Raw genomic sequence first — 24487 nt, 5'->3', positions numbered from 1 at the left:
GCTCAATTATCATTAGTTCTTTTAGATTCTATGGATGAATAAATTTCAAAGAGAAACTAACTGAATTAGGGTGTAATTATGTTCTCTACCACAGTTTATTAAATTTTTATTTATTATCTTACATTTGGATGCAATTTTTTTTTATTTTGTTTAACTTGTATAATATTACACATAATAAAAAAAATTATATGCAATAAATTTTTTTAAAAATTATATAATTTAATATAAATGTATTGGTGATATTAAATACTACAATATTTAGTAAAAATATTCTATTTATTGATTTTTTTTTATCATGTATAATGTTGCACAAGTTTAAAAAAAATATTTTTTAAAAGTTTATTTAGAGTTGTTATTATTTTATTTTATTTAGAATTTTTTTCATAAAAACACTAATAAATAGTCTAGAAATATATTATAACCATATTAAATTACATCATAAAATGAATAAATAAATTAATAAGCAAAAAAAAAGAAGGAAATCACAACATTTTAATATAAAATATTGCAATTTAGTTTCTTTAAGATAGAACTTATCAATCCTAAATTTTGAATTGCTCGAACTAGAATTGAAACAGTGAAATGGTATTTAAATTTGTCAATCCGCATAAAAATAACACTCTATTTCCTGTTTAATTACTTGTGCGATCTGGTCTACTTGTCAAAATAGTATCTCAATAGCAACTTAGCAAGTGAGGGGGGCAACAATATAAAACTCAAAAATATAAGAAAAATAATAATAAAAAGGTGCAAAGGTACTTAAAAGAATACAAAAAATATAAGGACTAAAAAATATTTAAACCATTATTTTATTATTACTAATTTGTCACTTGATTTGGCAATAATCAATTTCAGTCCATACTTTAAAAAATAGCCTATGTGAAAAATTCATTTTTTAATTTAGAGGTTAAGTCAATATTTTAGGTTAAAATTAATCAGTAAATATAATTCATAAAAAAATTTGAGATACTCCCATATCATTGAAAACAATTTCATAGAGACAGTTTCTCAAATTGCCATAACAAATGCTACATATAAATAAATGGTTAATTACATGATAATTTTTAATTTTATCATACAAATAACAAATGTATTTCTGAAAAGATCCATTTAATATGTTTTGCGATGATTAATGATCATTATTAATATTACAAATAATTTATGGGAGAATCATTAATCAATCACTTTAAAGAGTTAGAGAAAGAATAAAAAAAACAAGGTGGTGTTATTTTGTAAGTCAGTTAATAATTCATTTATATTAATTATAATTTTGTTAATAAAATTTTAAAACTAAATTTATTGTTGATAATTAATGAAAAATTATTAAGTCAATAAAAGATTAAAAACAGATAATAGAATTCGTAAGAAACCAAATTTTCCTAATAATATTCCCACAATAAAATGTTTGTAAATCAATTTTTTTAATTACAATCAATAATTATGATGATTGTGTATTCAAACAAGTTGTAATTGAAGTAATTGCGGTAAAAATTCCAACAATATTAATTACAATAAAAATTCTAAATTGTTAATTACAATGATACTTTTTTTATTGTAATAACAAAATTAACTACTGTAATGTAGAAAAATAAGATTAAAAAACTAATTATAGTTGGATAGAAAAGAATAGCCTTATGCTATATTACTTTAGATATTAAGATATAAGTACATATAATAAAAGGATAAAAATAAAAGTGTACATATTTTACTGCGTTAATACAATAGAAAGATCCACTTATTTATATATCAGGGTGAAATAAAGAAATACAATAAAGTGCAATAAACCAAAATTTTTAAAACACAATCAATAACTATAGTAATTATATACATAATCAAGTTATAATCAAAATAATTAATTACAATAAAAGTACTGACCAAATTAATTACAATAACAATATTAATGATACTAATTGTAATAATATTTTTATAAGAATAAAATTACCACTTTAATATATATATATATATATATATATATATATAACAAAAATTACAAAATTAACTTACTACATTTGGCTTCGTATGCTCAACTCACCAATCCTTTCAAATATAATCCGATGTGATTATTTTTACACACAATACATATAGAAACAATCAAACCTTACCATCATCACACGTTTCTATCAATCTAAATTTGCTTCTTTCCTTATTTTCATTACCAAGAAATTTTTCTCATTGTCTTTTCCATGGGCAACCGATAGAACATATATTTCCATTCATCACATTGCCTCGCCCTCTCTCTCATTGCTTCTCTCTCCCTCTTTCACCATCACCATCACCATCATCATTGGGAGAGAGAGAACAAATCAAACCAAGAAAAAAAGAAAAAATCACCATCACCACCCTCGCCATGGCTTCTTCCTCCAACCAAGAAAAAAGTGACAATTGCCAAACAGAACCACCACTCACAACCCATTCCCCAGACAAACACGCCGACCCAGCATCACCAGCCACCACATACTCCACCCATCCACCACCGTACCCGCCGCCACACCCAATGTGTTACCCGCCAACCGGTTACCCCACCGGCCAAAACCCCAACCCCTACGCATACCCGCAAGGTTACACCTCATACCCAACCGGTTACCCCGGTTACCAATACCCTCCCAACGCCCCTTATTACGGTCCCCCTCCCACCCCCCACACCTCCAGAGCCGGTACCCGGTTCTACCGAAGCTTCATTTTATGCTGTTGCACAATTCTCACGTGCCTTTTTCTCGCAAGCTTCATCATAGCTTTGGTTCTACGTCCCGAACTACCCGTTTACAAGGTTGTGTCGTTTTCCGTAACAAACTTTTCCACGTCACCAGCCTTAGCTGGCCAATGGGACTCTAAATTGACCATTGAGAATCCCAACGACAAACTCGTGGCTTATTTTTCGGACCTTAAGGTTGACGTGTTGTACAGAGACGCTCTTGTTGATGTTAATTACGCGCGTGGTTTTGTGTTGAATAGGAATGCCAAGGTTGACGTGGACGTGACGGGTTCGTCAAGCGAAGTTGATGCACATATGTTTGAAAAGTCAACGATGGATGAGTTGATCAAAGAGCGAGGCACGGGTTCTGTTACCTTCGCCTTGAAGGTGTCTTCTATGAACGTGTTTAGGTCTGGCTCGATCTCTACGAGGAATGCTGAGGTAGTGGCAATTTGTGAGGGGTTGAAGGTTGTGTTTCAGAATAATAATTCAAATGGAACGTTGGATAATGGGGGTAAACCCATTGAATGCCAGCTTTATGTTTGATATGTGTAGTAGATAGGGTTTAGATCATCTTAAATCATTGAATGTCATGATGATACTATAATGCTAGAGAGAGAAAACCCAAATTTTATCAGATTTTATAATTAATTTGAGAAATTTCTATATTCGTGTCTTTTTCTCTTACAATTTTTGTTTTTCGTTTTGATCTGGTGGAGAAAGGTTACTTGTGTAGAACTGCATTCGGGGTTGTCGTCTAGTTTGCAAATTGAGGATTTAGATAAGAACAAGCTTCTGCCTTGTAGATGTATATAAATATAATTATTTTGTTTGTTACTTTATTTTAAGCAATTTCCTTCTCTCTTTCTGGTGTCATGCTCTCATGATATCATAATTAATTCGTCTGGTTTCAGGCCGAAAATAGTATTGTAAAGTACGAATAAATGAATGTATTGTGTGTCATACCGGCATGAATCATCGAAAAGTAACATGCAGGATGATTAACATAACTTTCTTTTTCATTGAAATTAAAGTAAATCAAAATAGTCTTGCAGGTGCAAACCTGAAGGTTGGTTCACCTGTTTAACCTTGCACTACTATAAAAAGGTTTGATTTTATATAGCACAATATTAAGCACGTGTAATCCCATAATAAGTTTTTGGTGAGTTAGTCTTCCTTAATTTTGTACAGAATAAGTCTCAAGTTCTTCAAATTTTTACAAAAAAATTGAAATAAATGATCATAGTTCGAATTATTTTATTAACTCTTATACAAGTTTTAAAAAAATTCTAAATGAGTACCATGTCTTGGTCTTATATACTAGCTAGGTTGGCGTTTTGATGATTGATTTGGCTGCTACTTAATGACTTGTGTTGCATGCGACTTCCTCATCATTTATCATCTTAACTGGTATATGCCACATTCATATCCCTAAACCACATCCTATCCCCATCCTTCAACCAGATCATTCCTCTATAGAGATCTTATTTCCCACCTTTCAATTCGTCCTGTCTTGTGATCCTTTGCTCCTTTGCCTAGATTTCCACGTGATTCTTGACACTCGTTACAAAATCCACCTTTAAGGGCTCCAAACAATTCATTATCCCTTGACACTATTTTTGGGCACTACACATTCAGATAAAGATCCAATTATTACACGTAATCAAAGAGAAGTTAAAATTGGAAGATCTTAATTTATGGCGAGGAGTTCCAACTCAAGGCTTCTAAAGAGTTGTCTGTGAACTTATCCTTGTTAGTCGTTGTGAAGAGATCATAAAAATTAAGGTTTGTCTTGTTTCGATGATGAATACGTCAATTAGAATTAGGGGGCTGTCTTATGATGAAATGTGTCATTAATACAGATATTTTAGTTTCTGAAATACTATTTCCACAACACCTTTACGATTTTTTCTATAATTATAAAAAAGAATAAATTACTTTAATCTCATTTCTATCTTGCACTTTTTATATAATTTTTTTTATTTTTAAAATCTGCAAAATTTTTCCCTATTTTAAAAATAAATTTTGTTAATCTCAGCCTTAAGATCTGAGATAAGCAATTAATTATGTAAAATTTTATTAAAAATAGAAATATTTATTGTAGTTTTATAATTTCAAGTAAGAGTTTTAAAATATTTTTACTATCAAGCCTTTTTTATAAAAAAAAATAATTCTGTTTCATTTTTGGAAATAAATTTTCAGGTATAATTTTTTTTTAATTTTTATTAACAGGTAATTTTCCTTAAAAAGTGTAAGGTAATATATTTGTTATGATTTTTAAAATTTTATGAAAACGAAATTTGTTGAAATGATTTAATAGCCTGTATTCACTAATATGCAATGAGTTTTTAACATTAAATAGAAAATGATATATTTATTCTTAGATTTTTTTATGAATTTAAAATTAACTATCATACTTAAATTTAAATATAACTAAAGTTAAATTAGATTCATAATATTTAAATAAAATATATAAATTCAAATAATATCATAATTTAAAATTAAAATATTAAAATATAATTATATAGTTAGATATACACGAAAAAAAAAAGAATCGTATTACTATCAAAGTATTTTATTTTATTTTTTGGTTAGGACCTTGGTATGTTAATAATGACTTCTTCTATATTGTAAATTTTTTTTTATTTCAATAGAAAGTTCTAACTTATTTTTTATGCATATAGTTAATTTTTAATTGGCAGTAATTATTTGCTAATAAAGTTATAATACAGTAAAGTATAAAAATTAATTTAAAAATAGATACTTTTAAAAACAATTGTAAGAATAAAAAAATTAATTCATTTCGCTCCGTTTATTATATAAACAATAGAATGATTTTATTTTATTTTCATTCCATCTTAATACATCCAATAATGAAATATGTACTCTATTATGTTACATTTCGTTTCATTTTATTTTAATCTATTTCGTATCACTTCTATCAATCTCGTAATCCTAGACTCCTATTCTTCACGTTCCATGTTTTTCGAGCTTACTATTAAAAATAGGAAGGCTTAGGTCAAAGGAAAAAAAAAGAAAAAGAAAAAAGATTGCCATCAGCCCAAGCCCATTATCCTGACGCAATCCGATCCAAAAAAAGAAGACATCAGCGATGTTGTTAAAAAAACAAGCAGGCGTCAAATATAGGGCATGTGATGGGTTTCTCAGATTAACAAATAAATGTTCACAAAAAAAAAAAAAAAACAATGAGTCAGACTAAATTTATGATCTTAGATATTTATGCTAATTACTGGTAATTATAATTTAATCAGTTTTTTTAAGTACATATCTAAAAGTAAATAACAAAAACCTATATATAATAAGTTTTTATTAAAAATTATAAGATATCATTGAATCTAATATATAAATAACATTAAATATTATAATTTTTAATGCAAATTTATTCTTTATTTATTATTATATGTTTTGAATACAGTTAAAAAACTGTAATTTAATTTCTAGTTTTGCTCAACCATCTAAAAAACTGCAAAACTTGTGAATGAATTGAGAATTATGATTGATAATGTATCATTCAAAAGAATGTTTAACCTTCTGAATCAATATCATTTATTTTAATTGGTATCAAATTTCTTTTGGTAGATAACCGGGGTTTAACGCCAAAACCTTAAAAAAAAAAAAAAACCAACAACCTCGAGGAAACGTTGTACCTAAAAATATCGACTAAGAATTAAAGAAAAAGAAATAAAAGAAATTTAATCAGAACTTTTTCTCAAGTCAAATGATCAGCTCAAGATCAAGTAAATGAACTATGTTAGAAATTTGTCACGCCACTGTTTTGTAATTAAATATTAATGAACTTGCGGTGCACAATTTCAAGACGAATTAACGAAAATACTATTGTTGGGACTACCTTAGGTCGTCGAGCTACATCTTGTTTGGTTTGGATGATAAAGTAGTACTGGTGCTACCTAGTGCTTGTTTTGTTTTGGTGATGTCTTCAATACATGGAAAACGCTTATTGGAAAAGTTGTCATTGCATCACATCAATATTATTATCGTTTAATCCAAGCCTTGATGCCTTCAATTTTTTCGACTAAGTTACATCTAAGCTAAAAAAACACAAAGAAAAACGGGGGAATGGATGCTGACATGAATATGCAAAAGTCTCATCTATTGATTATTTATAATCATTTGTACGTTATATATGATTAGTCTAATTGGAATCATTGACGTTTGGACGAATATAAAAGAAGTAAATGAAAAGAAACCACGATCTATTTTCTTTCATTATCTTCTCCCTATTCGTTGCTTTCCGTTCCACTTTTCAGTTTGGAGTTTTCTCGGGTTCGAAAATTCTTCACCACTCATTCCTTCAACTTCAATTCTGCCCTGTTGCTGCCTAACGCTGTTCTTTTCTGCTTTTCCATTTTTGTCTCTTTTTACTTCACTTCATGTTCACATGCATATGTATCAATACATATTCATGCTTATTTTATGAATAGAAAATCGTTTTAAGTCAAGTTCAAGTCAATATGTAAAATAACAAGTTTTGCTGAATTGTTTAATTTTTAGTGTCTTTAAATTTCATATCTTTTTGAATTTTTTTGTTAGTTATATATTTTATGAAGTTTTGTTGAAATCTTATAATTAAAATATTATGAAAAAAAAATTTATCTTATAATTTAATTACTTTATCAGCTTATATTTTCATATGTTATATTAAAATCCTTACTCGTTTATCGTTCATGTCTCTTAGGTAACTAGTCTGATGAAAAGCCATAAATCATATGCATAGCAAACTCTGAGGTCTCTGCAGTCCATATTTGTTTTTTGGTCCTTTTGCATTCAGTTTGGTAAAGTTTATGATTTATATGTTGACTTGTGCACTTCCACTTTTTGCAGGGAGTGGGGCATTTTCTTTTTATCTTTAATTAAAATTTATAATTTTTGTATTGAGTACGTAACTCTCTAAATAAGTAACTATTTCAAGAGTTTATCGCTTTTTTGCTTTAAAGAAATGGTTTCTATTTCTTATTTTCGTCTACATTAAATATCTCTTGTCTTTAAAAAGTTATTTATTTATTTGTAATTAAAATTTATAATTTTTGGGTATGATTTGAACGTGTTTTTAAGGTCAAGGCTAACCTATAGATATTTTTCACCCTCAACCACATATTTTGAACTAATTAATTTAGAGTCTAAATAATTTTTTAATTAATAAAAAACATATTTTAAAAAAATATTTTAGGGCCGGTAAAGCTGGCCCTTCCTCTAAAACCCTTTTGACTGCTCCAGTAAATTAAATGAGTAGGCGAAGAAAAAAAGAAGGAAAAGTAGGGAAGTTGGTGGGAATTTGAGAGGTTCGAAGAAGAACTTGTGGGGACTTGATGGGTTCAAACAGTGACACAATAAACTGAAGCTGTGGATGAGAATAGCATCATTCTCATTCCTCAATGTCAGTGCAAGTGCATGAACGCAAACTCTAGGATCTATCCGTGTTCTGCAATGTACACTGCTGCCTCCGCACATCACGCCATCCACGTGCACGTTCAATACATCGCCCTTTCAATTTTATTTTATTTTATCGTACCCCTCTTCCTTCTTTCTATTACACTCGGTCAAAGATAAAATGTAGATAGAAATTAAGTGGTGAAATTATGGTATATTTTTTAGTTATTTGATAAAAAAGAAATCTAAAAAACGAAGGTTGAAATTTTCTCCTCATTTGTTTAAGATATCTTTAACTGATGAACTAATTTGGGTTGTATACCTTTCATTCTTCTTAAAGTCAAATTTTTAGCGAAAACTTGTTCCTTTATGTGCCTTTGGTGATGATTTTCATTAGTCTCATTTATCTTCAGCATGATATGCTTCATATGGGATAGTTCAAGGCTTTCAATTTTATTTTACATATTCGGCTTTTAATGTTAAAGCTTCTTAATTTTATTTTCTTATATGTCCTTTTTTCTTTGAGTTATTGTATATAGAAGAGTGGTTGGTTAGTATTATATGAAGACAAATGTTATGGAAAACGATGTTTCACAAATTGTTTTGTTTTTTCAAGGTTAAAAGATCACAGGATGAGGCTTGTAACTGTTGCTTGTCCAAAATTTTTTTATATTATTGCGCTAACTTTTGAGTTTACTTTAAATTAATTTGAAATAATATAGAGAATCTTAAAGGTCAAATTCAAATATTTGAAATTAGCCTTCAAGCTTATATTCACCTTGTTTGCTACTTCATCAGTTTTATTACGAAATGCTCACGAGTTCAATCAAATTGGTTTAATTATAATTTATTTTATAATTTTTTAATATAAAATTACATTTTAAGTTTTTAATGTAAACATGTAATACTTCGAGTTTGAATTTTAAAGACCAGATATCCATATTCGTTCCTTTTCTTAATTGAACTTGCTTGCCTTTGTAAACTAGAGTCTTAGAAGCTACATGTTTACACCATATATCTAGCTATTCCTTGTAATTTTTTTTTTAGCTTGAAAGTATATTAATTTCAATTTGGCTAGATTCTCTTTCTCTTTTCATCAATTTGACTTGGGTCTAGCTTTGCAATTTTGCTAGCTCAGTATGCCAAGAAATTGAGTCCCCACGTTTTGGGCTTTGGATTTTCTATAGGTCACGAGGCTATATGGACAAGGGTGAAAAATTAAAATTTGAAATGTATTAAATATTTTTATAAAAACAAAATTCTTAAAAGAAATTATAAATTATTTTCAAAAATTAATTTTAAAATTGTATTTACTATATTCTGAAATTAAAATTATAGAAATGATGTAAAAAAAGGAGGAGCGGGCAACCCAAAAAAAAACAAAAAAACAATAGCGTAAAAATCAAATTCCTAAATGGTGAGTATACAAGTCGCAACTCGGTCCACATAACCTGCTACCTGACCTTGACCAACAAATCTTGATGTATTTAATTGAAGATTTATGTGCTTTGATTCTCACAAAATGCAAGTTAATTTTGTAGACTAACTTATTTATTCATTTTTAAAAAAATTAACTATTTTATGTAAGACGACAATATAGACGCAGCACGGCCGGTCCACATACTTATAATATGGATTAATTCTGATTCTATGTAAATATTATAAACGGACACGTATCTTGAACACGAGAGTGTTTTGTTAATAATTTCAACACTAATCATCATTAACATAACTTTAGATCAACACAGATAAGCTCAACGGTGCTTAAGCGGTCGTCAACTTGGACGTGCTACAGCCGCATAATTTCCTTCTTTGTATCTACCACTGGACTTACGTATACTGTCGGTGGACAATATTTTATTTGAAAAAGATTAATAAAATTTAAACCTTATGGTAATAAAATTCAGACTAGTTTGGACCCACTTGTGTGGCCCAGAAGAAGGCCTTTCTTAATTTCTATGTTCCGTTGTTTACTTTCATGGCCTTGTCAATGTTCCACACATGGATATCTAACTAGGGAACCTAACGTATGTGTGAAGAACATCAACAAAAATAATTCCAAGTTCGCTGTGACATCATATAGATATGTGCATCGTTGCAATTGTCGTAATAGCACGAGTATCATTATCCACGTTTCGTTGTTAACAACGTATCATTGTTCAAATAATAAATATCTAAGCAGATGGGGTTATACATTTATCGCATAAATATAAACTTTTTAACATGTTATTATAAATTCCAAGCCCGCATCTTTCAATGTTTGGGCGGCTAAGTGAAGGACAATGAAACAATTTAATAATTAAATTCGTTCAAAAAGTGAAATTGACTAACAAAATCTTCAACTAATAAACAAAATAAATGTCTTATTTACTGTGAAAGAGAGACAACTTAGAGTTGTGAGCTCGTACGTGTTGCTTGCGTTAGACATTGTGACTTGTTGTAGCTGGCAGTGGCAGATACATCAACTGGAGACCGAATGAGAGTTCTTAGAATGTCAATTATTGTATGAAAGCAACAGAAGATGCCGATAAAGATGTATGACGCACGAAAGCATTATTAAATTTGTATTTCTGTGTGTAAATTATGATTTGCGTGAGATTTTAGTTTCCTTCCTTGGTTTTCGTTGGAGTAGGCATACAGAGAAAGAAAACAGAGTGCAATGAGGGTTAGAAAATTAGCGAAGATTAACTCATCATGCACATCCACCCTCCTTCTTTATTACTGTATAAAAGTTTTTTAATTATATGGCCTAAAAATATCTCAGACATTAATTAATACGCTGAAAAGAATACTATTATCATAATAAAGATGTTTATTGAGTGAAGATAAAATCTTGCCTCTAATCATTCAATTTGAATTCTTGTTTATTTTCTTGACTTAAAATAAACACTTTTTTATAAATGCTCTGTGAATCTAAAAACTTTCTCCATCTTAAGACACTATTTTCTTACTTTAAAATAAACATCTTGATTGTTGACATTTTGAAAACAAAGCTAACATTGTCTTGCATCTATTATCAAATAAAGCTGTTTCTATTATTGTATAGCAATATTGATAAATGTTTTTGAAAAAACGATAATCACCGGTTAAGAAATTAAAATAATTTTTTTTAAAGAAACACAAAAAAAATCATTTATTCTCGTATATTTTATTATTTTTAATAAAAAATTATTATTTATTAAATTTTTTAATCAGTGTCCCACACTAGGTGGCAACCCCAAATTTTTTTTGATTGGCTGAAACTAATTGAACGTCATTTTATGTTTGAGGCTTTGAGCAAACGTTTTTCAACTTATAAATATTTTTCCTTCTTGAGTTTGTTTTAATTATTCAATTAGATATAGTATCTGTAAGCAACGTAGGCAAACAAGATAAAGACTTATTGAAGCATGTTCCATTTTGCCAGACCCAATAGAATAGGCTACTCGATTTTAATTATTGCAAAATGTTTGATAGTGGAGATTTTTGTGTGGTTGTGGATCGATGGCGAGTGCGAAATTATTTTATATTCGTCCCAACAGTCACACTTAGCTGCATTCAGCTTTTGTATGGATGGAGATGATAACTGATTGGTGCGTGTGTTATAAGCTCTTTTTCTATTATTATTATTATTCTTACAGAAAAATTTACATGTACCAAGAAAGTGTATGTAATTTGCTAACCATTCAGAAAGAAAGGTCCTTAATTAATAAATCATATTTCAACGTTTCATGTGTTTTTAATGTCTCATAGATTTAAACATAAGTCCAATAAATTTTAATTGGTTTAAATATATTATTGGTCCTAATAAATAAATTTTTTTTATGATAAACTCTTATAAATTTTTTTGTTAGAATATAGTCTCTAAAAAAATTAAAAATTTAGAATTTAATATATGTTATTAACCTCCCTCTCTCTCTCTCTGTTAAGTGTTGAACTTTTTATCTGTCAGTCAACTCAGCACTCTACGTGTTATACTACATTTTTTATTTTTTATTTAAAATTAAAATTTATAAATAAGTCATTAAACTTATTTTATATAATTATATAAAAGATATTTCTCTTTTTACTTTCCTCACTCCTTCCTCTTCCTTACACTCTTATCTGCTTCACCCCTCTCCCCATCCACTTTCATTTCTCCATCCACATCATCTCTTTTCCTTTTCTACCACTTATTTCCCCCACCCCTTTCCCACATTCCTATTTCCCTCCAACACTCATACACATTCTTCACATTCATACTATATTTCTCATTTTTCCATGTCCATTTCTCTCCAACACTCACACTGCTACTACCATTCGCACCACCCCCTCTCTCACCCTTTCCCTTTCTCCTATATGCACCATTCTCACACCCCCTACCGCTTCCTCACATCCTTCTTCCTCCAACACCTATACTCATTCCTCACATCCACACTACCTTTCTCCTTTTCTTACATTCCTTTTCTCTTTAACACCCACACTCCTACCACCATTTGCATCATCCCCTCCTCCACCCCTTTCCTTTCTCCTATCTGCGCCATCCTCATACCCCCTTTCCCACCACCTATTTCTCTCATCTTTTCTCCACCTCCTTCTCCCTCCAACACCCACATCCATTTTTCACATCCGCACCACCCTTCTCTCTTCCCTACATCTCTTTCTCTCCAACAACCACATTTCTACCACCATTTGCACCACCCCCTCCCTCACCCTAAACAAAATCTAACACATTTAACTTCTTTGTCAGCTTAACAGTGTCTATAACCATCTTCCTCACTTTCGCCACATTACCATCATTCTCATGGCAAGTTGGCAATTTCAAGAGTTGAAATGATAATGCAGTGGAGGAAACTGAGAGAGAGTTGAATGATAGGGCAATACCGAGTGGAGAGAGCATGGAAGCTTTGGTGGGATAAGTGGGAGATGAGGTGAAAACGACAAAGGGGAGGGAGAAGCGAGTTGTGAGGAAGGGGGAGGGGAGGGGAGAAACTGCGGAAAAAAAAAGTTAGAAAAACTTTTATGCAGTTATACAAAATATGTTCAAAGACTTATTTATAAATATTAATTTTAAATAAAAATAATAATAAATAATAAATGACGTGGCATGCCACATAGACTGTGATTAAGCCTCGAGATGGCCACGTGGCGCCATGTGAACTGCTAAACTAGTTCTCTATCAGTCAATTCAGTACTTAACAAAGATAGGGTTAACGACATGGTTTGAATCCTGAATTTTTAACTTTTCAGAGACTACATCCTAACAAAAAAAAATTATAGGGATTTATCACAAAATTATTTACATTTATAGGGTCCAATAACATATTTAAGCCATTTTAATTTAATATTTTTTATAAATTAAAATGTTATTGTAAAACCAATTTAATGTAGAATATAATATGAAAGCATGTTTCTAATGAAATAGTTATTTATTTATAAATAGATATAAAATATTTTGAATGTAAAGTAAAGGAGTTTTATCAATTAAAACACAATTATTATTAAAAAAAAATATATTTGTCAACTACTTTGACGTAAATATTTCATATCATGTTTGAATATAAAAAGCTTGTAATAAGATATTCATTTTCTTGAAATAAAATTCGAAACCATGAATAAGGAAAAAAGAATAATATTTTGAATATAAATAATATGTACAATTAGTTATTAAATCATTTAGTTTAAATTTATAAACTCTTTAATTGATGATAAATTAAAACATACGATTTATCTTTTATATTGATACTTTTAGTTGATATATATGTTTAAATTTATTTAACATGATATAATTAAAAAATGGTTGGATATAATACAAAAATGAGAAATAAGCCTCAATAGAATTAATTAAAAAAAAACCAACAGAAAGTACAAAAGTGAAGTATAGAGGCTGGAATGAATTTGCAAAAATAGAAAAAATTTATTAGATTAGTTCATAATTGTAGATTAAAAATACATTAAAAAGGATTTATATCTAATAACTAATACAAGACAAGGGAAATATTGTCTCCTAAAAAAAGAAAATAAATATTGAGAATAAAAAATAACAAGAAAAGGAAAAAATAGTTTATTAAAAGAAACATATTTGAATTTTTTATTTAAAATTTTTAAAAATATGATATATATATATATATATATATATATATATTATGTAATATCATCGCTTTATAAATGTTATTGTGGTGTATATTGTTTGAATAAGCTTTTAAAATTTGAAAAATTGACGTTCATATTCAAACATTTAAAATATTGAAATATAATGAAGTTATAAGATCATTAGCAAAATTGCATGCTAAGATAAAAAAGATTAAATAATTAAAATTTAATATTTCGAAGACTAAATTATTTTAGAGCTTACTCCAAGAACACTGGTGCCTAAAAAGTAATAGTTAAGAAATTTACAAAAATTATTAAAATACATTAAAAATAATAATAAATGTGCATTAATAATAATTTTTATTTTTTAACTAATATTTTTATTTAATATAATTTTTTTAAAATAATATCATCCTTGCATTAAATGACGTGGCAATGATCAATGCATGGCATTAATGCATTTATGTGAAGTTGGTGTTTTTAGTTAGTAGTAGAGTCAATAACGACTTTCAAGGAAGTCCTCTTCCACTTGAAAATGCTAATAAATATTGCTAAGGTACTAAAGAATACAAGGAAAAGGGTTTGATGAAATATTTTTAATACACTTTTAGGACTTTTAATCTATTTTTAATAAGATTTTCAATAAAAATATAAATGACAGACTTAATTAGACGTAGAATTTGTAAAATGGACTTATTTAAACCTGAATGACAAATATAAGGTTTTAAGTTTAAATTTTAAGTATGAATTAAATTTAAATTTTATTAGTGTGGTATGATAAAATCGATGTACTAAATATGTAAAAGCTTATAATTTTTTTTAAAATAGATTTTTTCAAGTTTAAACACTACTTTTTTAAACAAATTAAATTTAAAATTTTAACTTGACTACACTCAGTTTTTTTTGTCTGCAATAAGTACGTTCAAATGGATTAAATAATTCATTTTGTTCACTCTAATTATACGACTTATTTTATATACGGTATTAAGGTTTTTTAGTTTATGTGACATGAAATTTAACTCTTCTTAATTTAGCTATAGTCTGAGTTATTTGAATAAAAGAAAAATACAACAAAAGATTCTAAGAAGCAAGATTTTTTTCTTTTAGAGAGAATGCGGTAGAGACACTCTTCAAATACAACAAATAGAATTAAGTTTTTAAATTAAGATTTTATTTATTTTAAAATTTAGTTTATTTAATATATTATATTATAATTTTTATATAAAATTATTTAATATATTATTAAATTTTATGAATTTTAAATAGGTTATTTTAACAAGTTTAATAGGTGTTTTCTTAAATTTAAATTTAATTAATTAAATTTTTTTAAAAATTTAAATTAAACTTATTAATTAATTAAGTTAGGTTATGTCAGACTTTTAAAAGGTTAGATTATAAGTGAGTCTAACCTATTTTCATATTTAGTTATAAATAATCTTCTCGATTTAACATAAATTAATTAATTTTAAAGTAATTTTCAGATATTGAGAAAGTAGTGAGACTAAAAATTATTAAACGTGGTATTTTTCTTCAATTATGTAATGAACAATGTCTTATTATTCAGTAATAAAATAGATTGTGTAATAAATAATGTTTACCTATATTAAAAAGGATGCAACAAATAAAAAAAATTGGCCTTAAGCAAGAAGATTATAAATAGATGCTTGTACATGGTCGATTCTTTTGGAAGATAAGATGTCGTAATTGAGCTTTCCGTATGAAAAAAATGTTAAAAATTAATGTCATTATGTTATATATATTTTTGGCTCAAATTAAATTACTTTACGTGAATGATAAAGGTAGTTTCTAGAGAAAAAAAAAAATTGTCAGGGTTGCATTGTGAATTATTTAATCTGTGGATTGGATAACACGTTTAATGGCTTATATTAAAGTAAAATTGTTTATATGTAATGCATGGTGTTATACAAGAGTTGTAACTTTACTAGTAGTTAAATTTTCGACATGGTGGTAAGAGTTTTTATTCATGTCATTTGAGAGATGCATGCATGTTATATAAATTTATAGATAAAATTTAACTTCATGGCCCAATAATACATAAAAATGATCTTACAAAAAATGAATAAGTTAAATATTGAAAATGGCTTGGCTCTTATTCAGTGAGCTCCTAAAATATACTTTTTATGCCTCAATTAAAACTAAAACATGGGGAGGGTATTCTACGTACTACACGACCCATATTAAGGTTTCTTCAATCCCTGTTTGTTTTTGTTTTTTTATCTAGTAAATAAAAAGTATTATTTGAATAAAAATTTGAAACGAAAAAAAATTGTATATTTAATATTAGAATTTACATTGAAACATGTGTATGAAAAATAAAAATTATTACATATAATATTTTATACACGATTTTTTTGAAAATTTAAGTGATAAAACTGTACCCCAAAATTCATGAAACCAGAGAAATTATGTTTGACCCCACAGATTAAATAAAAAGAGTTAGGAATTGATTTAAATTCTTCCTTCTAGAACAGTGATTCATTGATTCTTTATTCTCTTGTATCTCTGCTTGGTTCAGATTGGAGATGGTAGTGCCAAGTATATTCTCGAAGCCATTTATCATAAGGATAAAATTTTATGCATAATCTTTTAATATATTTAGTGTGATTTTTAATTAAAATTATATCTTGGCAATATCTTATAAATATAGTTTTAATTAAAAATAATATAAAAATACTTAAAAATTTACGCTTGAAATTTATAATCAAAGAGAAACCAAAGATGGGGTTTATGGCTGAGCTGAAAGCTTCGGTCGTTGTAAGTGGGGCCAAAATCATGTCGCTTGAAGCTTCCCTTCCCAATCACTGACTTCACCGAAAGAATAAAAAAAAAACAGTGAGCACTGAAATCAGCGACAAGCTTTTCCTAAACGCAAGGTAGTGATGGAATTAGGAAGAAACAACGCCCTAATCATTTACAGTATCATTTATTACTAATTTTACCTCATTCAATTTTGTAAGTGAGAGAAGCATTATCATGTTAAAAGGTAATCTAATACCTTTGAAAAGAAAATATTTAATCTTTTGTAATAAAATTTTGATCCACCTTCAGATCAAAAATCCCAATTCGCACTCATGCTCTAACCTTTAGTTATATGTCAAATTAAAATATTAATATACAGAAAATAAAATAAATTTAACTGGTATTAAATAGCACTAAAATTATATAACAAAATAATTAATGTGCTTGTAAATATATGTATCTTTTATTGTTTCAATTTGTGGAAGTTAGTTCGTGGGTTCAAAAGCTCACATTTTTTCCTTTTTGTCTCATATTAACACTTTCATTGCCAAAAAGTAAAGCACCCTTTTATGGACTTGAGCGAGCATCTACCATTAATGAAATCCATGTCATCATGGAAATGGACGAGTGAAACTTGGGTCTTGAAAAAGTATAGGCGTAGAATATACACCTTCACATACTAGTCGTGAGTCACTTTCTAAGGACTTCAATAGCTGTCTAATTGCTCCCAACGAAAAATTATTCATTAATATATATATATACACACACACAATTATAAATCTACTGGACTGTAATTTGTGAATAAAGTGTAAGGGAAGAAACGTGCTCTTAATATGTCGAAATTATTTATCACCTTATTTATTTTTGGAAACGATTTTAAAAAAAACAAGGAATTTTTTCTGGACATAAACTATTGACAAGTGAATAACCCTCAAACGGTGCCACCACGTGACAATAACACCCGAAAATAAACTACGAAGACAGTAAATCCTTTTTGGTTTTATACAGAAGTTACGTTCATAAGTTTCCAATGAACTGTCATTAGCGATCCATATGTCATACATGTGCAGAACGTAAAGGTGTGACATACAGATACAGTACTATCATACTAAGAAAAGCAGCATGGTATCTATGTAGAATTGAGAGAAAATAACAAAACTAGCAGGTTAAACTTACCAACGTTACGCTTTTGTTTTTGTACAAGTAGTGGGACACACACGAAATAACCAAACTCCAAGTTCACACTGTAGTTCTAATGAATTGGTAACAATAAAAGTAACCAACATGCTGAATTCGCCCCAACAACCAAAAGCCATTAAATTTCCACATATATTAATATGGATCTATGATTCTATCTATCAATTCATCAAAGCAGCGTCCACCATTCAAATTCACACAACATCCCAACAATATATACACCATAACATAACACGATCTTATCATCATATCATATCCTCCGAATACCACAGTTTAACTTACGAATAAATTAACACCAAACACACACATCTCACACAAAGCGTCTCCCACACGAAACCCCCCATTCTTCTCCCTCATCGCAACCACCATCACATAGCCCCCCCTCTCCAAATTATATTATTCAATCTTCACAGATAGCAATATCACAAGCCATCTAATCAAATAAAAATAAAAACACAAGATGTCGGTGAAGGAGTGCGACCACCACAAGGGGAAGAGGAGGAGAATATTCCTGCGAATATTCTGGGGCATAATAGTGTTTCTCTTCATTGTGCTGCTCACAATCCTTCTAATTTGGGCAATTCTAAGACCCTCAAAACCTTCCTTCATCCTCCAAGACGTCACCGTTTACGCCTTCAACGCCACCGTTCCAAATTTCTTAACCTCCAATTTCCAAGTCACACTCGTATCACGCAACCCCAACGACCGCATCGGCGTCTATTACGACCGTCTCGACACCTACATCAGTTACCGGAGCCAGCAAATCACTTACCGGACCGCTATCCCTCCATCGTATCAGGGTCACAAAGAATTAAACGTTTGGTCGCCGTTTGTTTACGGCACAAACGTTCCTGTCGCGCCTTTTAATTTTGAAGGTCTCCGCCAGGATCAGATTAACGGTAACGTCCTCGTTACCGTTAGAAGTGACGGCAGAGTTCGTTGGAAGGTTGGTGCCTTCATCTCAGGCCGTTACCACCTCTTCGTCCGTTGCCCCGCGTACATCAGTTTCGGCCCACGGAATAGCGGAGTTGTCGTTGGCGAAAACGCCGTTAAGTTCCAGCTAGTCCAACCCTGCTCCGTTAGCGTTTAGTGCTACTGCTTCACATATATACTCTCTACTCTTTTCTTTGTATTTTTATACGTACGTATTTTTCCACTGTTTTGTTAATTGTTATTGTACGTGTAACTTGTGTATGGATTAATCATCGGTGTTTGTATTTTGCATTTTGCATTTTGCTATAGAAATGTGAAACAGATTGAAGAGTCGGGGAGGGGATATAGCAAAATTACGAGATGGATAACATGGAAATGTAATTGAACTACGGTGGTAATAAATTCTCGTTCCAATTTGGATTACAAATGAGTGTGTGATGAGGCATACGGTGTCAACATCTTTCCTTTTCTCAATAATATTATTGTGAGATAAGCGTTCTTTTGGCTTTGGACGTTCTTTCACTTACCTTTAGGGCATCTCTTTATTCTTTCGTTGCTTAATTATTTAATTGTATTGGTATATATGTGTGTATATTCACTAGTCTATATATTCCGTTTCGCCTGTTTTATCTGCACGTATTGGACCACTTTTATTATTATATAAATTATTTTTTTTGGATAGCGTTTAGAGATTCAATGTGTTCATTTGGCTGGAGATATACCTGCACCGTACCCACAGTTTCAGTTTCAGGTTCCACTTGATGTGTGTGCTATATTGGATAGAAAAAGGTTTTAGTGTGGAATATGATGTTCCGTGTGGAAGCTAGAAAAGTGTAGCCTCTTGAAAATTAGGGTAATTCCATTATCCCAACTCTAGCAAATTTATTTTGTAATGAGAACGGATTTAAGGGAAAAGGTGAATTATTGAGGGATTGTGGGTGGCTTTTGGAGGAATGTGAGTGTATATTTGTTTGTCCCGCACGGCATAGTGGTGGTCCTTTTCAAATTACCTCACCTACTTTGCCACCTAATAATATCTTCAAATAAAGGACCTTTCTTTCCATAGTTCCATTAACTGTATGAGTGAAAACGGTCCTTATCTACATTCATATCCTTTAATCAAATCAAAGTTAAGATGACCCAACTTAAGGATTTTTTCACCTCACTAATGTAATTTTTTTTCGTGTGATGTTTGAAAATTTAAATAATTTAACTTGTAAACTCCACTTATTCATATATTTACGAAATATGAGTTGATTTTTCAATATTTTTTTTTTTTAAAATACACGTATAGTATGATTTATTTGTAAGTTAAATGAGACCTAGGTGAAGAAAAATATAAGATGTATTTAGAAAGCATAACTTGCTTTTAGAAAATTACATTGATCGCACACCACAAATTCAACTTAATAATAATGTCGATCATGTTCGCCTCATAAGTTGTTATTTTAATTAAGACTGACATAATTTTATAATTTTTTGGACCACTTAAGTGACATAGAAAGTGAATCGAACTATATATAAAGTATAAGCTTTTAATTAACCAAGGTTAACCCAATCCAAAAAACTTGTTTTTATCCAGTTCAATTAACCTTGAGTACAGTCCTCACATCAAACGAAAGTTAATTGGGAGCTTAATTGGTGAATATAACCGACAGAGCAGCCGGTCTGGTAAGTACAACAACGTTAAAGATTAAAGGAACCTTCTTTTGAATTGTCAAAAATGATCACAATCGGCACCATGCATGTCAAGGTGAAGATAACCCCCACACGATATATATACTCACCAAGAACATTCAACTCAGCTACCCCAGACGAAGCCTTACTCATATCTGTGTAGCAGTACACCGTTATCAATCATAATCTCTCGTTTTCTCGACCATTAACTCAAATCTCTCAGCGCCTTTTTTCTTCATATTAATATTTATAGCTTAGAGGATGAGATAGCCCTCCCTTGATCTTCAAGACCTGAGAAGAAATACACAGTAACCGAATTATCTATCCTTATAAATTTAAATCCTCTTTATTAAATATTTATTAATAATATTTTTTTCTAAACCACAAATTAAATCCTTATATTTTTTTTTCTAAACTGAATTATTAATTTTTTACCAATTTTTTGTTAGTTTTTCTGTATTACTTTATATAATTTTTTTGTTTTCGGTGAACACATATTTTCATTTATAAAAACACTTTATTATCTTATATTTTATGGTAACAAAGTTAAGTTAGAATAATTTTTAAAAAAAAGCTATATGTATATTAACATATACATATACATACACATATAATAATAATAATAATAATAATAATAATAATATAATTTTACTCTTTTATTATTAAAATATATTTTTTCATTTTAAAATAAAATGCTGCACTAATCAGGCTACTAACTAGTTATATTTTAAAATTATTTAATTTTTTTAAACCTTTATCATTTTGATCATACTATTTGTAATTAAAGAAATAAGTTAACATAATTTTAAAAAATTAATATTTTAAATAATTTTAATATATATTCCATATATATTTATTTTAATATAAAATACATGCATATTGCACATGCTGTTTACTAGTTGAACTAAAAGTAAAGTTTATGGTGTGTATTTGTAAAGATGGTAAATTGTAAGGTGGCTAAAACCTCTTTACTATGAATATATATATATATATATAAATATAAATATAAAAGTTGAATGGAAGACCTTGAACACATATTACATGTATCATGATAAAAGAAAATGTAAACAAAATTAACATATTTAAAAAGCATAAAATTTTAAAATAAAAGGCTCCAGTTTCATCTTTTTATCTGTATGTGTTAGTACATCAGTTTGCTTAAAAAAATTATCATCAAATTAATCACGTTAGCACATTAGTTTGCTCAAGTTTTTTCAATTTAATTTAAATAGACTGATATTTTGAAAAAATATTTACACTGAATGATCATATCAATAAGAATATTTGATTTTTGTAATAATCAATATAAAAATCTATCCATGATATAATGTTTGTTTTTTTACACTGACAGTGCACAAAAATTAAAGTTAAATTTTGTCACCAAAATAATCATTCAATTATGCTTTTATTAATTTATTTTTTAAAATATTTTTTATTCATTATTTTAGAGCCTTGCAAAATCAAATATGATGACATGTTATTTGAGAAACTAATTTAGAAGTAAAATCTTTAAATAGTTATATATAATGATTATTTAAATATTGAAAAGACTAATAATAAGATAATCATTTTTTTCAATTTAGGGAGTAATGTGGTGATACATTTAATTTTTTAAAGGACCAAATTAAGAATTTTTTTTACTTTACATTTTTATAAATATTTTATAATTTATATAATGAGAGGATTTTACCTAAATTAAACAAGTTTATTGTGTTAAGGTAAAAATAACTAGTTTTTCAGGATAGTGGCTTTCTTTATGATTAGGGTTATAGGTCTCTCTAAGCTGAAAGCAAGTTAATTTTCTTGTCAGTACTTTGGGCCGTAGGCTACTCTGTCCCAGATACTAGATAGAAGTACCATTATGAACAATCAGAAGTATTGTTACCTTGGAATTGGCCCATTCTCACACATGGTCAAAATATCATCCATGGTTTTCATTATAGCTGAGTATATGGTTCGGCCCACTCTACATAAGCCCGTAGTTAATGGGTCTAAACTGCCCAAGCTCATTTTTAAATGGACTCAAGTTTTTGAAATCCATGGTCCCTCGGGCTGGCCTGCTTACTTTTGTTTTTACTTATTAATTTTATACATATATTTTGTTATTCTGACTTTAATTTTGAACAAGGTTAACGGGTTGGTCTGGGAATCCAATGGCTGAGCCCGTTTAACCTGCAGTGATAATTGATTGACTAGGTCAAGGTATCAAGTCACTGTAAACATTGATTCCTAGGTCAAGTGGGCAACGAAAAATCGGTTGTAATCTTTGTGGGAGCAGCGCAAAACGCGTTCGTTCATTCATATTACGCGTCCTTACCCGTACATGTACACCCTCGTCGTGGTTTCGCCCAATTCATTCTATCCAATTCCTAGCACCGGTCAACTCAACCTGCTAGTCTTCTTCATGGTCAAGCCAAAATTTAATTAGGCAGAAAAAGGATATCAATAGCATAGGTGAAATATATTTTTATTTTTATATTTTATTAAACTTGTCTTTTTAATCTTTTTAAAAAAATTTAATTTATTTTTAATCTCTTTTATTTATGTTGTCCAGTTAAAAATGAATATAAGATGATCCTTTAATGAATCATATCAATTATAGAGATTGCCATGTGGAGCTGCAAGCACATGACCTGTATATATCCACACATACCCTCCTCGCATTGCATCACTTCACTTCACTCTTTAGTTCTGTATTCCATATCATTCGTAAGGCACAGATATGGCTGAATATAAGCAACCTCGACTAAATGGGGCCTACTACGGCCCAGCAATTCCACCGGCAGAGCCACCACGGCAACGCTCTAACAGTGCCAGAAGATGCTGTTGCTGTCTCTTGAGCATCTTCTGTAAGGTTCTAGTAGCAATAATCGTCTTCATTGGCCTCTTCATCCTCATCTTCTGGCTCGTAGTCCAGCCACGCCTCTTCAAGTTCCACGTGTCAGAAGCTAAGCTCACCCAATTCAACTACACGGACAACACCCTCCATTACAACCTCGTACTCAACTTCACTGCTCGAAACCCCAACAAAAAGCTCAACATCTACTATGACAAAGTGGAGGGTCAAGTGTTATACGACGGTGTGGGGTTCGCTTCAACGGACGTGGTCACGTGGAAGAACTCGTTCCGCCAACACACGAAGAGCACGGACAGCATGAGCGGCGTTTTCTTGGGGCAATATGTGGTGGCGCGTGATCACGAACGCGACTCTGATTTCGACAAAGATAAGAAAAGAGGGGTTTTTCATATCGATGTGAGGCTCTATTTCACGATTAGATTTAGGCTTGGTGATGGAATAGGTGGCGACACTAAGGCGAAGGCAAAGTGTGAGCTTGGGGTTCCTTTGAGTTCTAATGGGATTACTGGGACTGCGTTTCAGCCCACTGAGTGTGACGTCGATTTCTGAGGGTTCCTACTTCACGCGCAGCACATTTAATTTTCTCATTCCCATCTACTATTGGATTAGGATTAGTTGGTTGAACTTTCTTTTTCCTTCCAGTTTGTTTTTGTAATTTCTGATTTTGTAAAAGTTATTATTTTCCTTTGCAAGTAGATTCTTTTACTTCTTTTTTATGTTATTCACGCTTAGTTTGCAATTAAAAGGCTTTTTTAGTTGTAGCAAAAAATAAGGGGACTTTTTATTTTAATAATACTAATTTAAAAACTAATTTTTAAAATAAGTATAATTCAAAATTAATTGTTTGACTATTATTTTTTTAACTCAACACTAATTTTGCATATGTATGTACAACAACATAATTTTATTAT

General features: G+C 29.7%; 3 protein-coding genes across 3 annotated transcripts; all 3 read left to right on the top strand.

Annotated features, from left to right (window-relative positions):
* The first annotated feature begins 2347 nt into the window (after positions 1-2347).
* LOC113871376 lies at positions 2348-3238 on the top strand. Its single transcript, XM_027508468.1, has one exon. It carries the CDS (start codon positions 2348-2350, stop codon positions 3236-3238), a length of 891 nt encoding a protein of 296 aa, XP_027364269.1.
* Positions 3239-18217: 14979 nt separating this feature from the next.
* LOC113872075 (NDR1/HIN1-like protein 1) lies at positions 18218-20097 on the top strand. Its single transcript, XM_027509317.1, has one exon. It carries the CDS (start codon positions 18570-18572, stop codon positions 19197-19199), a length of 630 nt encoding a protein of 209 aa, XP_027365118.1. The 5' UTR covers positions 18218-18569; the 3' UTR covers positions 19200-20097.
* Positions 20098-23080: 2983 nt separating this feature from the next.
* Positions 23081-24283, top strand: LOC113873484 (NDR1/HIN1-like protein 10). Its single transcript, XM_027511619.1, has one exon. The coding sequence runs from the start codon at positions 23442-23444 to the stop codon at positions 24123-24125; it is 684 nt and encodes a 227-aa protein (XP_027367420.1). The 5' UTR covers positions 23081-23441; the 3' UTR covers positions 24126-24283.
* Positions 24284-24487: the final 204 nt, after the last annotated feature.

Source organism: Abrus precatorius, unplaced genomic scaffold (genome assembly GCF_003935025.1).
Source record: "Abrus precatorius isolate BTA unplaced genomic scaffold, Abrus_2018 Scaffold7, whole genome shotgun sequence".
In the NCBI taxonomy this organism is placed as follows: domain Eukaryota; kingdom Viridiplantae; phylum Streptophyta; class Magnoliopsida; order Fabales; family Fabaceae; genus Abrus; species Abrus precatorius.
Note: the sequence above shows the minus strand (reverse complement) of the source record. Positions and strands in the feature narration are given on the sequence as shown.

What these genes read in the sequence shown, in the direction of transcription:
- LOC113871376 (XM_027508468.1), top strand. Translation starts at nt 2,348, where the DNA reads ATGGCTTCTTCCTCCAACCAAGAAAAAAGTGACAATTGCCAAACAGAA.
- LOC113872075 (XM_027509317.1), top strand. Translation starts at nt 18,570, where the DNA reads ATGTCGGTGAAGGAGTGCGACCACCACAAGGGGAAGAGGAGGAGAATA.
- LOC113873484 (XM_027511619.1), top strand. Translation starts at nt 23,442, where the DNA reads ATGGCTGAATATAAGCAACCTCGACTAAATGGGGCCTACTACGGCCCA.